Consider the following 12,095-nt stretch of genomic DNA (forward strand, 5'->3'; position numbering starts at 1 on the left):
ATCGCCTAAACAAATAGAAAGGGAGAAGTATCCTTTTCTTTTCTCACTCGCACTCGCATTCACGACCGAGAGACCCCAAGATAACGCACACTAACTCGCTCACCTGTAAAGACTAACGTAGAGGCGTGGCTTGCCCTCTCTCTTACATTTACCTTTCACCTCCATTTTCTCGCTTATTTTTGAAAATACGAAGATACACCTTAGAACATTTTTTATGTATTTTTTAATTTAACACAACTTTTGTTTAAAACTTTTTTCGATTAAATGCATAGATTCTAAGATATGGCTGTTTTACCTTTTTTCTCAAAGATCTCCTGATCTAATTGCAAAAAAATTAGCACCATTCGATTCAGCGTCGTCGAATTACCATTATATCAAATTTTAACAAAGCYGCTAAATTTTCCAAGTTCTCCTTTGTTGCCTGGACTACTGGTTGAAACGTTGACGAAGAATCTGTACAAATCAGGATAATTCTGGCCACGTGCAGGACCGCCTTTGTCCCTTGTCGCTGGCCGAACTTAAATGATGTAGTATTGCGCAATACAAATAATTCTCCTCAAAGTAGTTCTCGCAAGTCTCAGCTTTCTAAGCTAGATGAATCTCGAGCGATGAATCACTCGTGATGAATCAAGAGTGTTGATAGGCTCAAGAACGCGCTGGGTTTTATACCAAAAAGCGATGTCATGCTGGACCAATCACCGATAAGCCCGAGGATAACGCGGCTGTCGATACATGTGATTGGCGTAATAAATGTAGTGGGAGAACGCGAGCTAGAAGAAAGAAAGACCCCTTGCAAGCATCTTAGCGCTACCGTGGTTACCACCAAAAACAACGATACTGCATTGTCGCAAGTGTCTCACGCCTTGGCAGCGCCGTACACGCCCAGGCGCTTCGCCCTACTTACTCGTTGCGTAGGATACGAAACATAACCCCCCCTTGAACGGGCACCGTTCAAAACTTAAAAAACAAAATGCGCACACTTAAATACAAATTATAAACTATATACATACTGGTAACCGCATATTACAATACATATTCAATAATTAACGTGACTAAGTTAAAAAAAAAATTTTTTTTTTTTTTTTTTTATAAATCGCTTGGGAAAGGAGAAAGACGTTTAATACCGCGCTTTACAAGACCGTTGGCAGTTTTTACGCTCGCCACGCGTGCTATACCGTCGGCTCCTTTATGTACTTCCGCGATACATCCTAATGGCCATTTAAGTGGAGGGGAATTATTTTCTCGCAGGATGACTAGCGTACCCAGGCTTATTTCGTCTGCTGTGCCTCTGTGCCATTTTTTACGGACCGTCTGCTCGTTCAAATATTCCTTATTCCATCGGTTCCAAAAATGCTGTCTCATCTGCTGTACGTGCTGCCATTGGGACAGACGCCTGGATGGTGTATCCCTGTATTCGTCCTCTGGCAAACTCGTAAACGAATTTCCAATTAAAAAAGGCCCAGGTGTAAGAGTGCGCAAATCATTCGGGTCATTAGACAGAGGCGTGATAGGACGCGAGTTAAGAATCGCCTCTATCTCGAGGACGTATGTTAATAATGCCTCGTAAGATAGCAATGTCTCGCCTATAATTCGAACTAAATGATATTTAAACGATTTTACGGCCGCCTCCCATAGACCTCCAAAATGGGGGGAACGGGGTGGGATGAAATGCCACTTGATTCCTTCATTTACCAAACTTCGTGAGACGCGCGCTTCTAGTTCGTTCGCYGCACCTACGAAATTAGTCGCGTTGTCGAAATATATGTCTGAACATTTTTCACGGCGTGCCATAAATCTACGCAAAGCTGCTAAAAATGCTTCAGTCGTTAGATTATTCACGAGTTCTAAATGAACGGTCTTGGTGCTAAAGCAGACGAATACTGCCACATATATTTTAGCGCGACCACGGTTCCGATGTTGCTTTTCCTTGATGAATAACGGWCCGCAGAAATCCACGCCGGTGTCGAGAAACGGACGATTCGGTAGAAGACGACTGGCAGGTAGATCACTCATMGGATATTGCGGCGTAGCGGGTTTTAAACGTCGACAAGTAATACATTTATATATTACGCGTTTAACGCCACTTCGCCCATTTATTGGCCAAAACGATTCGCGARGTGCGTTCAAAGTGGCTTGCGTACCACCGTGCCCTATTTGATRGTGCTTTTCGCGTATTATCGCGTTTGTAATTGTATGGTCTTTCGGCAATAACGCGGGATGCCTTTGCTCGTATGGCAAGTTGCTTCTTGCCAATCTACCTCCCACTCTTAATATTTCTAAATTGTCTACAAACGGGCTTAGTACGGAGAATGATGCACAAACCTCTTTTCCGGACTTGATCAATTTAATGATCTCGGGAAATGCTTCTTCCTGTATCAATCTAATCGCGATTACCATCGTGCCTTTCAATTCGTCCACTGTTAACTCACCCATTATTCTTTTCTCCTTTAAATTGCGCGAGTTACGTGCGAATCTAGCGCAATACGCGATAATGCGCTTTAATTTGACGAATGAGGAGTACCGCCTAAATAGTTTGAACGGAGTAGCTTCCTTTGCGTGAGTTACAATCTTTTTCTTTTCCGAGATTTCGATTGGTTCTAATCTACTATGCGGCTAACTTGATTCCGGCTTGATAAGCTATGCAGGAACGGATTTTCAGAGCTTACTTTCACGGAGTTCGGAAGGTGTAACGCCACGAGAAATTAAATCCGCTGGGCTATGTTCGGACGATACATGACGCCACAGCTMGCGAGCTGTGCTCTCTTGAATTTCAGCTACGATTTGTGCTACGTAGGTTTTTAAAGTGTGAGGCGGAGTATTGAGCCAATGCAAAACTACCGTAGAATCCGCCCAAAATATTGTACGGCAGAAATCATTTCTACGCAAAGCGGTTTTAGTGGCCTTAAAGAGCCGCGAGAGTATTAAGGCGCCGTAAAGTTCTAGGCGCGGAAGCGATTGCGTTTTAAGCGGCGCTACCTTGGATTTGGCGCAGACTAATCGTAAAGTGGGATTTTTTCCCAACGTTTTAACATAAATGCACGCGCCGTAAGCCCTTTCGCTCGCGTCACAAAAACCGTGCATTTTCAGTTCTTCTCCATCACCTGCTACGTTTCACGCGAACCTTATCTCCTCAAGCGTGTGGAGATTTTGGCGGAACTCTTGCCATATTTTATATATATCGGCTGGGACATCTTCGTCCCACGTTGATTTTAATTGCCATAGCCGTTGCATCATCATTTTCGCGTTGATTACTACCGGTCCTAATAAATCTAGCGGGTCGAATAACTGCGAAATTTCCGACAATATAACGCGCTTAGTAACCTTCGATGGATCAGCTGMTCGCTTTACCGTATAGCCTATTTTATCTTTGGCCGCGTTCTAATTAACACCTAATGTTTTTACCGTGCCTGACGAATATAAATTTACGATGTTATTATCCGCGGTATCTAAGTCCTTTAGAATCTCGGCGCAATTTTACGCCCATTGCCGCAAATGCATGCCTGCCCCTGCGGTTATCCTTATTAATTCGTCGTGGACTTGCTTTGCTTCCCTAACTGTACGCGCTCCGATTAACAAGTCGTCCACATAGAAATCTTCTTTAAGAACGATGGCTACTTTCGGGATCTGTGAAATTCGTCGCTCGCGAGTTGATGTAAGGTACGCGTTGCTAAGAACGACGCGGAGGCGGTTCCATAGGTTACTGTATTTAATCTATAYGCTTTCACGGGCTCACTTTCCTGTCAACGCCGAAGTATAGTTTGGTATTTGCGATCGCGCGGATCAATTATTATCTGCCGATACATCTTCGCGATGTCCGCGGTAATAGCAATAGCACGTGATCTAAATCTTACTAAAAGTTCAATTTAATCCTCCTGTATGGTTGGGCCAACCATTAATACGTTATTCAGCGATTTCCCGTTGCTGGTTTTGGCCGACGCGTTGAACACTACTCGCAATTTGGYCGTAATACTAGTATGCTTTAATACAGCATGATGCGGTAAATAGAATCTATCTTCGTGAGGTCCCCCTTCTATCCTTGTCATGTGCCCTAGTTCTTCATATTCGGATAAGAATTTAATATATTCATTTCTAATTTCCGGCTTGCGCGATAATGATCGCTCTAATGCGTGAAATCTTCKTAACGCGCTCGTATACGAATCTCCTAACTGATTTTCTTCCTTAAADGGCAATCTCACTATATATCTGCCAGTATTATCCCGTCGCGTGTTGCTTTTAAAATGTGCTCCGCACAAATTTTCCTCGTGCGACCWAATACTACTCTCAGCTACTTCTTCAATCTTCCCGAATTTTTCCAATTGTGAGTTCAAATCTACCGTGGCCGTGTGGCAATTAACGCCCTACGGAGTACGCGTGGCTCCTGTGCTCATAACGAGCCATCCTAGTATAGTTCCTTGTGCCATTAAATTTTCATTTAACCTAATGCTCTGACCTGCGCCATAGTGAAGCAAAAATCTCGACTCCGAGAATAAACTTGGGATCTGCTAATTGGATCCCTGCCATATAGTCAATTCTTCTCGCGTAATTCGTTGCAAAGGCAACCTATTCGTTACAGTGGGTAATAATAAGAATTGTAATTCTAACGCATAATTTTCTGTCCGCGATTTCAACGTTGCTAAGATTGCCTGTTTGACTCTAGTTTCCGTTTGRTTTACGCCAGAAATGGGTACATTCACGTCCCGTTTGGCTATTCGCAGAAGATTCGCGAACCGAATCGTTAAGAAATGTGCTTCGGAACCCGAATCCAGAAGCACACGACAATCGTACGGCCTGCCGTCGCGATCCAGCAAATGCACCACTGCAGTTAGTAACAGCGCGGCTTTCTGCGAGTGATGGAGCTCTACATGTGCATTCTGCACCGCCGATGCCGTCCAAACGTGATGCCCGCCGTTGCATTTTCTGCAACAGCCTCTCTCACATGTAACAACTCATGATGCCTGCCCTTGCACTTTCTGCAGTAGTCATTCCTAATACATGTGTAGACGCGGTGACCAGCTTGTAAACAATTACAACACAAATTGGCTTTAACCACGATTCTTCTGCGCTCCTCGGGCTCGGCTCTCAGTAGCTGCTCACACTCCGATGTGTTATACCTTTCGCGACATATGCCACACGAGACAGTCGCGCTTGTGGAATACGCTTGAACTTGTCTTCGGTTGGAAATTCGCGGCCAATTTCGCGGAGAATTAAACCGCGGCTCGTTACACATCAAGTTCCTTGAGCGAAAATTCCTCTCGGGTCCTAATGGCGCGTTCCTTCTGCTATTGTTAATCCTTTTAGAATGTTCTGCCGGCTGGGAGCTTACTAGCGCATTTCCCCGATCGCGCAAAAATATCACAAATTCGTCTACCGTCGGTAAAGCATCTCGGGAATACCGTTGTTCCYATTGAAGCCGTGTTGCTGGATCCACTCGCGAAAGATGTGCGGCAATAGCAAATTGATCGACAAACACTTTTTTAGTCGCTACTAAAGCCCTATAATTTGCACTCAGCGCATCGGACGCAGCAATTAAAGACGAGGGAAATTCACTGTCAATAGGGGGACCCTCCAAAATAGCTCATACGTGCTTATTTATCAATATTAACGGATTGTCATAGCACTCGACTAAGGTCTTCCGCGCAATCGGATAATTATTTGCGGTAATTTCCAGAACTCTTATTTTCTCCGCGGCTGGTCCCGATAAGCATGATTTCCAATATGTAAATTTTTGTATTTCTCGAAGAGCGGGATTATCTCCTATCACCGATTGAAACGTGTTCGCGAAATTCGGCCATTCCTCATGCTGCCCGTCAAAATGAGGTATTCTGTAAATGCTATCTACGGACGGACTGCTAACCGTAGTGCCAACTGGAGACAACAGACTCGTGGTAGGCGAATTTGTGTCTAAAGTGGCTACCGATTCAGCTCTATTAATGATCAACTCCGCCTCCGCCTTGGCATCGATGACTGACTCGACATGATTGTGAATTTTGTCAACCAGCGTTCCCATCGCTTCACTGGAAGTCTTTTCTATCAACTCCTCTAATATTGCAACATTCTTATCAACTTAGGAAATCCTAAGCTTTTATTTCATTATATCGCGCGGGCTGGTACGATTTATCTCGCTCACCGCCTTTTGAAATATCGCGAATTCTTTCTTTACATACTCGAATCTCCGTACAGCGCGCTCGACATCACCACGTGCACCACTCAAACGAGGCATTTTCACGACAAAAGGCGAAATTAAGAAGAGAAAAGAGGAGGAAAAATACGACTTCGAAGAATGATCAAGCAATAGAAATTACAAAACTCACGTGAATCCTCTGAATAAAGTGTCCCGTGCAGGGTTGCGTCAGGGTCCGCCCCGTGGGCAGGGGGTAGTAGAATTCTCCCACAGTATTCCCTGCTTGTCGTAAGAGGCGACTAAAAGGGAGGGTGTGAATGGTGTGTGCATGTCCTGTATGGCTATTTCTCTCTGTAATTCTTTCTATCCCCTCTTTTTTCTATTCTTTTCTTGTCTCTTACTTCCTTCGTTTCCTTTTTTTTCCTCTGGGCTTGTGTCTATTTATATCAATTAAAAAATATGAAAGGTACAACCTCAGAGAATAACCCGTGTGGGAGGGAAACTCACACAACGGCGGTGTTTGGTGGTGGTAGGACAGGCCACCCATCGTCGACATCATGCTACTGTCATGAGTCTAGGGTAGGCGACCCGGCCCTGACTCTGGATAATGCGTCGGGAAGTTGTTCGCGGGTAGGCAACCTGGCCCGTGGATCGACTGCTGCTACAGGAAGTCGAGAGCGCTCCTTGGAGGAGGGGCCGAAGTGCACGGTAAGGTGCATAGAAGATCTGGAGACTGACTCTATACCAGTCAGGACCCATAAAAGGGCGAGGCCGATTTTATACACCTCGTCATCGGAGGATGAGGTAGTTGACCTCACAAGGATGGACGGTGTTATATCAGAGGGACCATCGGTCTCCAGTATGGAGATTGGAAGACTGTTTGATCTGATAATGGAAAATATTGCTGAGGCAGAAGTAAGAAGGAAGACCTGCGGCAACATCAAGGGCAAAATATCGGGGAAAATGAAAAATTGCTATATGGAAATAATGAAAATGGCCAGGGAGTTGCAGGCCCGCAACAGGGCAAACTGTGGCTCTGAAATTCATGAATCTCTGGAGCAGTTAAGGGCGGAAGCGAAAGCCACAAGTAACCGGCTAAAGCAGGTGGAGGAGGAATGTACGCGCCTTAGGCGGGAGTTGAGGCGTAAAGATGTACTCCTCGAAAAGGTGTCAAAAGGGGAAACTAAGGCAGCAACTGCAGCAGCAAACCAGGTCCGATCTTCTGCAGAGGAGAGACTAGTTGCTGCCAGGAAGGAGGATGTGCCTGATGATAAGACGACAAGGAAAGTTCTTAATGACCTTTCAAAATCGGTGATTACAATACAACAGGAGTTAAATGATATAAAAATAAGACAGAGCTCTTATGCTCAGGTTGCAGCCCGGCCGCGGGTTGCTCCCTCACCGCCGATATCGACGCCTCTGGCAACTGTCCTGGACGGGGATGGGTTTGCCGAGATGAAAAGAAGAAATAAGGTTGCTGCACCTGCTGGGGGGCCCTTGTCTACACGGGCGGATGTCAGGAGGGTTGGCCCTCCTGTTTATCCTAGTGTGGGTGGGGGGAGCCCTGCTGTGGGTGAACGGAAAAGGAAGAAGAAGAAGAAGAAGAATAAAAATAGAAGAATAAGGGAGACCGCAGCGGTATCTCTCACGTGCGCGGAAGGGGCTTCTTATTTGGCAGCCCTAAAGAAACTTGAAAAGGGGGTGAAATTAGAAGAAATAGGGGCAAAGGGGCTTTCGTATAGGCGTGGATTGACGGGGTCCTTTATCTGGCAGATCCGGGGAAAGAACGCCAATATTAAGGCAGACAAATTGGCGCAGGCCATGAAGGGAGCCCTACCGGAGGCCAAGATTGGAAGACCTCAAAGGACTAGTCCCATCAGGCTGATGGGGATTTATCCAACTACCACCTTGACGGCGGTTAGGTGTGGGCTACAGGAGGTTAGGGCGGGATTTGACCCCAACCTAATTAATATTGGGAATATCCATCTGGGCAGGGGTGGTCGTTATGAGGCCACAGTTGTGGCCCCAACGGCATTGTGTCAGGCTGCCATCGACAGGGGCAGTATCCTCGTGGGGTGGAACAAAGTCCGGATATTTCCAGTTCGACCCAGGCCTCTAAGGTGCCACAGGTGTCTGGCGAGAGGCCACGTGGCTGCATCTTGTCCTGCACCGGGTGCCAGGATGGGTGTGTGCTTCAAGTGCGTGGAGCCGGGGCACGTGGCCAAAGACTGCGGGGACAAACCAAAATGCCCGATCTGTGTGGAGGCGGGGCGTTCCCGAACCTCGCACAGGGCTGGGTCCTAGGAGTGTCCGTTAGTGCCTCCTATTAAGGGGAAAGACGTAATTTTGGGGGGAGTCGCGGGCCGACGGGACACGTCAGGGTGCGTGAAAAACGTTCCGGAAAGTGCGGGCGAAAAAAGTGTTGTAAATAGTGTGGGTTTGAGTGTCGGCAATGACATGGAGGTTGAGCAGGTGTATTCTGCCCCTTCATGTAAATAAACAATTACGAAACTACAATGGCCACGGTCATTCAGGCCAACTTAAATCATGCGCGTCGTGCCCTGGACTTGTTGGGCCAGCGGATGAGGGAGACTGGGGCGGATATTGCGATAGTCTCGGAGCCGTGGTGGGTCCCTCCCGGGGATGAGAAATGATTCTTATCCCTGGGGGGGTCTCCCCTCTCTGCGATTGTTGCGGGCAAAGGTGAAAGAACCTGTAGCCTGGTGCGTTGGGGTTTGTTTTTTGTAGCCGTCAAATGGGGGGACTCGCTGGTAGTTTCAGTCTACTTTCCTCCCAGCGAGAATTTAAATATTTTTTGTAGACTCCTTGATGAGCTCGAAGAGCTCTTAGGCACACTTCCCGCTCTTCCAGCGCTAGTTGCCGAGGACTTTAATGCCTGGTTCCCCAGATGGGATCCGGAAGGCAGAAGCAATCAAAGGGGCGAGTTGCTCTGTATGTGGGCCAATAGGGTAAACCTAAGCCTGGCTAATCAGGTTGGTCACCCCACGTGCGTTCGACCGCAAGGGTCGAGCGTTGTAGACCTTACGTGGGGATCTCCGGCAGCTAGTGTCCGCTTATCGGATTGGAGGGTGGATGAGGCTGAGTCCCTTTCGGACCATTTATATATTATATTTAGGTACAGGCACGAGGCTACAGGCTTCCGAAGTCTTCGCTCCAGGGACAGAATCTTTCCTAAGTGGGATACGAGGACTGTGGACGAGGACAGGCTCGCCGCAGCCCTCGTCTCTGGTGAGTGGACACGGGACGATGGTGCTGGTGTGCAGGACTTGGTGAAGTGGGCGGACAATACCCTCCTCACTTCATGCGACATATCAATGTCGAGGGTGAGAACAGCGGTGGACGGGTGTCGTGTTGTGCCATAGTGGTCACGGGAAATTGCGGTCCTACGGGGAGCGGCTACGGCCGCGAGAAGGCGTTACCTGAGGGCCAGGCGAGGAGGTGATCTGGCCATGATTAGAGCATGTCTAGAGGACAGGAAGGAGAAGAGGAGGGATCTGGTCCGTGCCATCAGAAGGGCCAAGGCCTCAGCCTGGAAAGAATTTTTAGCTACCATAGAGGATGATTCATGGGGGAGACCCTGTAAGCTAGTAATGGGGAAATTGAGGGCTCGAGGTGTTCCCCCCATGACTGAGGTACTAGATCCTCCTCTTTTGGTGCGGATTGTTGAAACGTTGTTTCCGGGAGGCGGGCGATCAGTTGCCCCAAACGTCAACGTAGCGGACTCGGAAGAAATAATTGTCACGGCCGTAGAGGTTCATAGGGCCGCCAAAAGAATTAACCTTGGGAGGGCACCGGGTCCTGACGGGATCCCTGGACTGGTGTTGAAGAGAGCGGCCATACACTGTGGTCGGGGCCTGGCAGAATGCTTCACCATGCTGCTGAGGAGGGGAGTTTTCCCACGGGCATGAAAGAGGGCCAAGCTCGTGTTGTTAAAGAAGAAGAAAGACAGTGATATCAACGCGCCCGGCTCATACAGGCCAATATGCCTGCTGGACGAGGTGGGGAAGCTATTTGAAAGAGTTGTTGTTTCCAGGGTGAGCGAGTTTTTGAAAACTGAAAGTGTTCTTTCTCCATGCCAGCATGATTTCAGGGTGGGTCACTCTACCATTGGAGCCATCGGAGAGGTGACAAACTATATAAAGGAGTGCGCGAGTAGTGGACGGGTGGGCGTTCTAATTTCGCTGGATATCAGTAACGCGTTCAACTCGCTCCCCTGGGAGATAGTGATAGAGTTGATGGAGGGAAGTGGTTTCCCCACCTATTTGGTGAATATTATCAAAGATTATTTTCGTGATCGGCTCTTGTCCTTCATTGGAAGGCAAGGCCTAATTAGTAATGTAAGTGTAATGTGTGGGGTCCCACAGGGTTCCGTCCTCGGCCCCACACTTTGGAACATTGCATACGATCGGGTCCTCCGGGTCCCGCTGCCGGGAGGGTCTCGTGTGGTTTGCTATGCAGATGACACGGCCCTCCTTTCAGCGGGGCGGGACCTGTCTTGTGCATTGTTAGCGGCTGAACGGGACCTAGAGGTCATAGTGAACGAGATTGAGGGATTGGGCCTGAAAGTGGCGCTGCAGAAAACGGAGGCAATGGCCTTCCCTGCCTCTGCCTTATGCAGACGCAGGATTATTCCCCCCCTGTGATTAGATACAGGGGGGTTTGTATTGCAGTGAAGCCCAGTGTGAAATACCTGGGCATAGTTTTAGATTCAAGTATGTCATTTAGGCCCCACTTCAAAGCCTTAATCCCGAGAGTGGAAGGGATCCTTCGGTCTATTGGGAGAATCCTTCCGAACCTCCATGGGCCGAGGGAGAAGAAACGGCGTCTCTACGGCAGCGTGATCCACTCCGTGCTCCTCTATGGTGCTCCGGTGTGGTGGCGCGCTGTTGTAGAGGATCAGAGGATCAGGCGGGCTGTTCGGGCCTTGCAGAAAAAGGTGGCGATCAGGGTGTGTTGCGCCTACAAGACGGTTTCCTTCCATGCGGTGGTGATGGTTGCGGGGATCATTCCCCTCGATCATTTGGCGCCTCGGCTAGCGGAGTTGTATTTGACCCTTAAGGATGCGGAGGGACCTGTCCCTCCAAATATTAAGGCGGTGCTGGGCGCTTTCGCCAGGATGACGGCGATTGCTGCATGGAGGGAAGAAGAGTTGGGACTAATTGGGGTAACGGGAGAAACGGGAGCGCGGGTTAGGGCAGCTATTGCTGACAGGTTGGATAAGTGGGTTGGAAGGCCGTACTCTATAGGTACGACCTTTCACACCACTCAGCTGATGACTGGCCATGGCTGCTTCCCTGCGTACCTACACGGTATCAGGAGGACGGACTCCCCGCGGTGCTATCACTGCGGCGCGGATAGAGACGACGCGGAACACACCCTGATGGAATGCCCGGCGTGGACGAATGCGAGGGATTCCTTGGTCAGGGAGTTGGGGGGGGAGCAGTTCACCCTCCACGGGATAGTCAGGCTGTCCCTGGACACCCTGAGGGCGTAGGCTGCATTCCAGTAGATTTCAGGACTTGTAATGGAGGCCAAGGAAGATGCTGAAAGAGAGAGAGAGCGTGCGTTTCTCAACAGGAGAAGAATGAATGCGAGGCCGCAAAGGAGAATAGCCCCTAGGCGGCCCCCCCCCAGCGAGGCTTCGAGCAGCTTTGGCGGCGCCTGACCTGGTCTAGTGCGTCGCTTCTCCTAAGAAGAATGAGCATGCGGATGCATGGGATGTGTGAACCCGACCAGTGTGTCTTGGGATGGATGGTCGGGTATGTACATATATATATATATATATATGTAAAGATAATATATTCTCTTTAAATTTGACGCGTTAAGTAGCTGAATAGCTTAGCGCGCCACTAGGAGGATATATAAAACGAAGAGTAGTAATATTAGTGACTAGTTACCAAAGTTCGTTACAAAGAGATATACTCAGAATAATAGAATAATACAAATATAATAA

The 12,095-nt window shown here is 48.2% G+C and overlaps 3 protein-coding genes across 3 annotated transcripts; all 3 read right to left on the minus strand.

Moving 5' to 3' along the window:
- Positions 1 to 1,086: 1,086 nt before the first annotated feature.
- On the minus strand, positions 1,087 to 2,433 carry LOC106792526. The gene has a single exon (XM_014758983.1). The coding sequence runs from the start codon at positions 2,431 to 2,433 to the stop codon at positions 1,087 to 1,089; it is 1,347 nt and encodes a 448-aa protein (XP_014614469.1).
- Positions 2,434 to 3,863: 1,430 nt separating this feature from the next.
- LOC106792527 lies at positions 3,864 to 4,459 on the minus strand. The gene is made up of 2 exons (XM_014758984.1): positions 4,451 to 4,459; positions 3,864 to 4,358 (listed from the first exon to the last, which is right to left on the minus strand). Exons 1-2 carry the CDS (start codon positions 4,457 to 4,459, stop codon positions 3,864 to 3,866), a joined length of 504 nt encoding a protein of 167 aa, XP_014614470.1.
- A 399-nt stretch (positions 4,460 to 4,858) lies between these two features.
- LOC106792528 lies at positions 4,859 to 6,007 on the minus strand. Its single transcript, XM_014758985.1, has 2 exons — positions 5,604 to 6,007; positions 4,859 to 5,546 (listed from the first exon to the last, which is right to left on the minus strand). The coding sequence occupies exons 1-2, from the start codon at positions 6,005 to 6,007 to the stop codon at positions 4,859 to 4,861; spliced, it is 1,092 nt and encodes a 363-aa protein (XP_014614471.1).
- Positions 6,008 to 12,095: the final 6,088 nt, after the last annotated feature.

The sequence above is a fragment of the Polistes canadensis genome, unplaced genomic scaffold, assembly GCF_001313835.1.
Source record: "Polistes canadensis isolate GaletaPanama2010 unplaced genomic scaffold, ASM131383v1 scaffold_458, whole genome shotgun sequence".
Taxonomy (NCBI): domain Eukaryota; kingdom Metazoa; phylum Arthropoda; class Insecta; order Hymenoptera; family Vespidae; genus Polistes; species Polistes canadensis.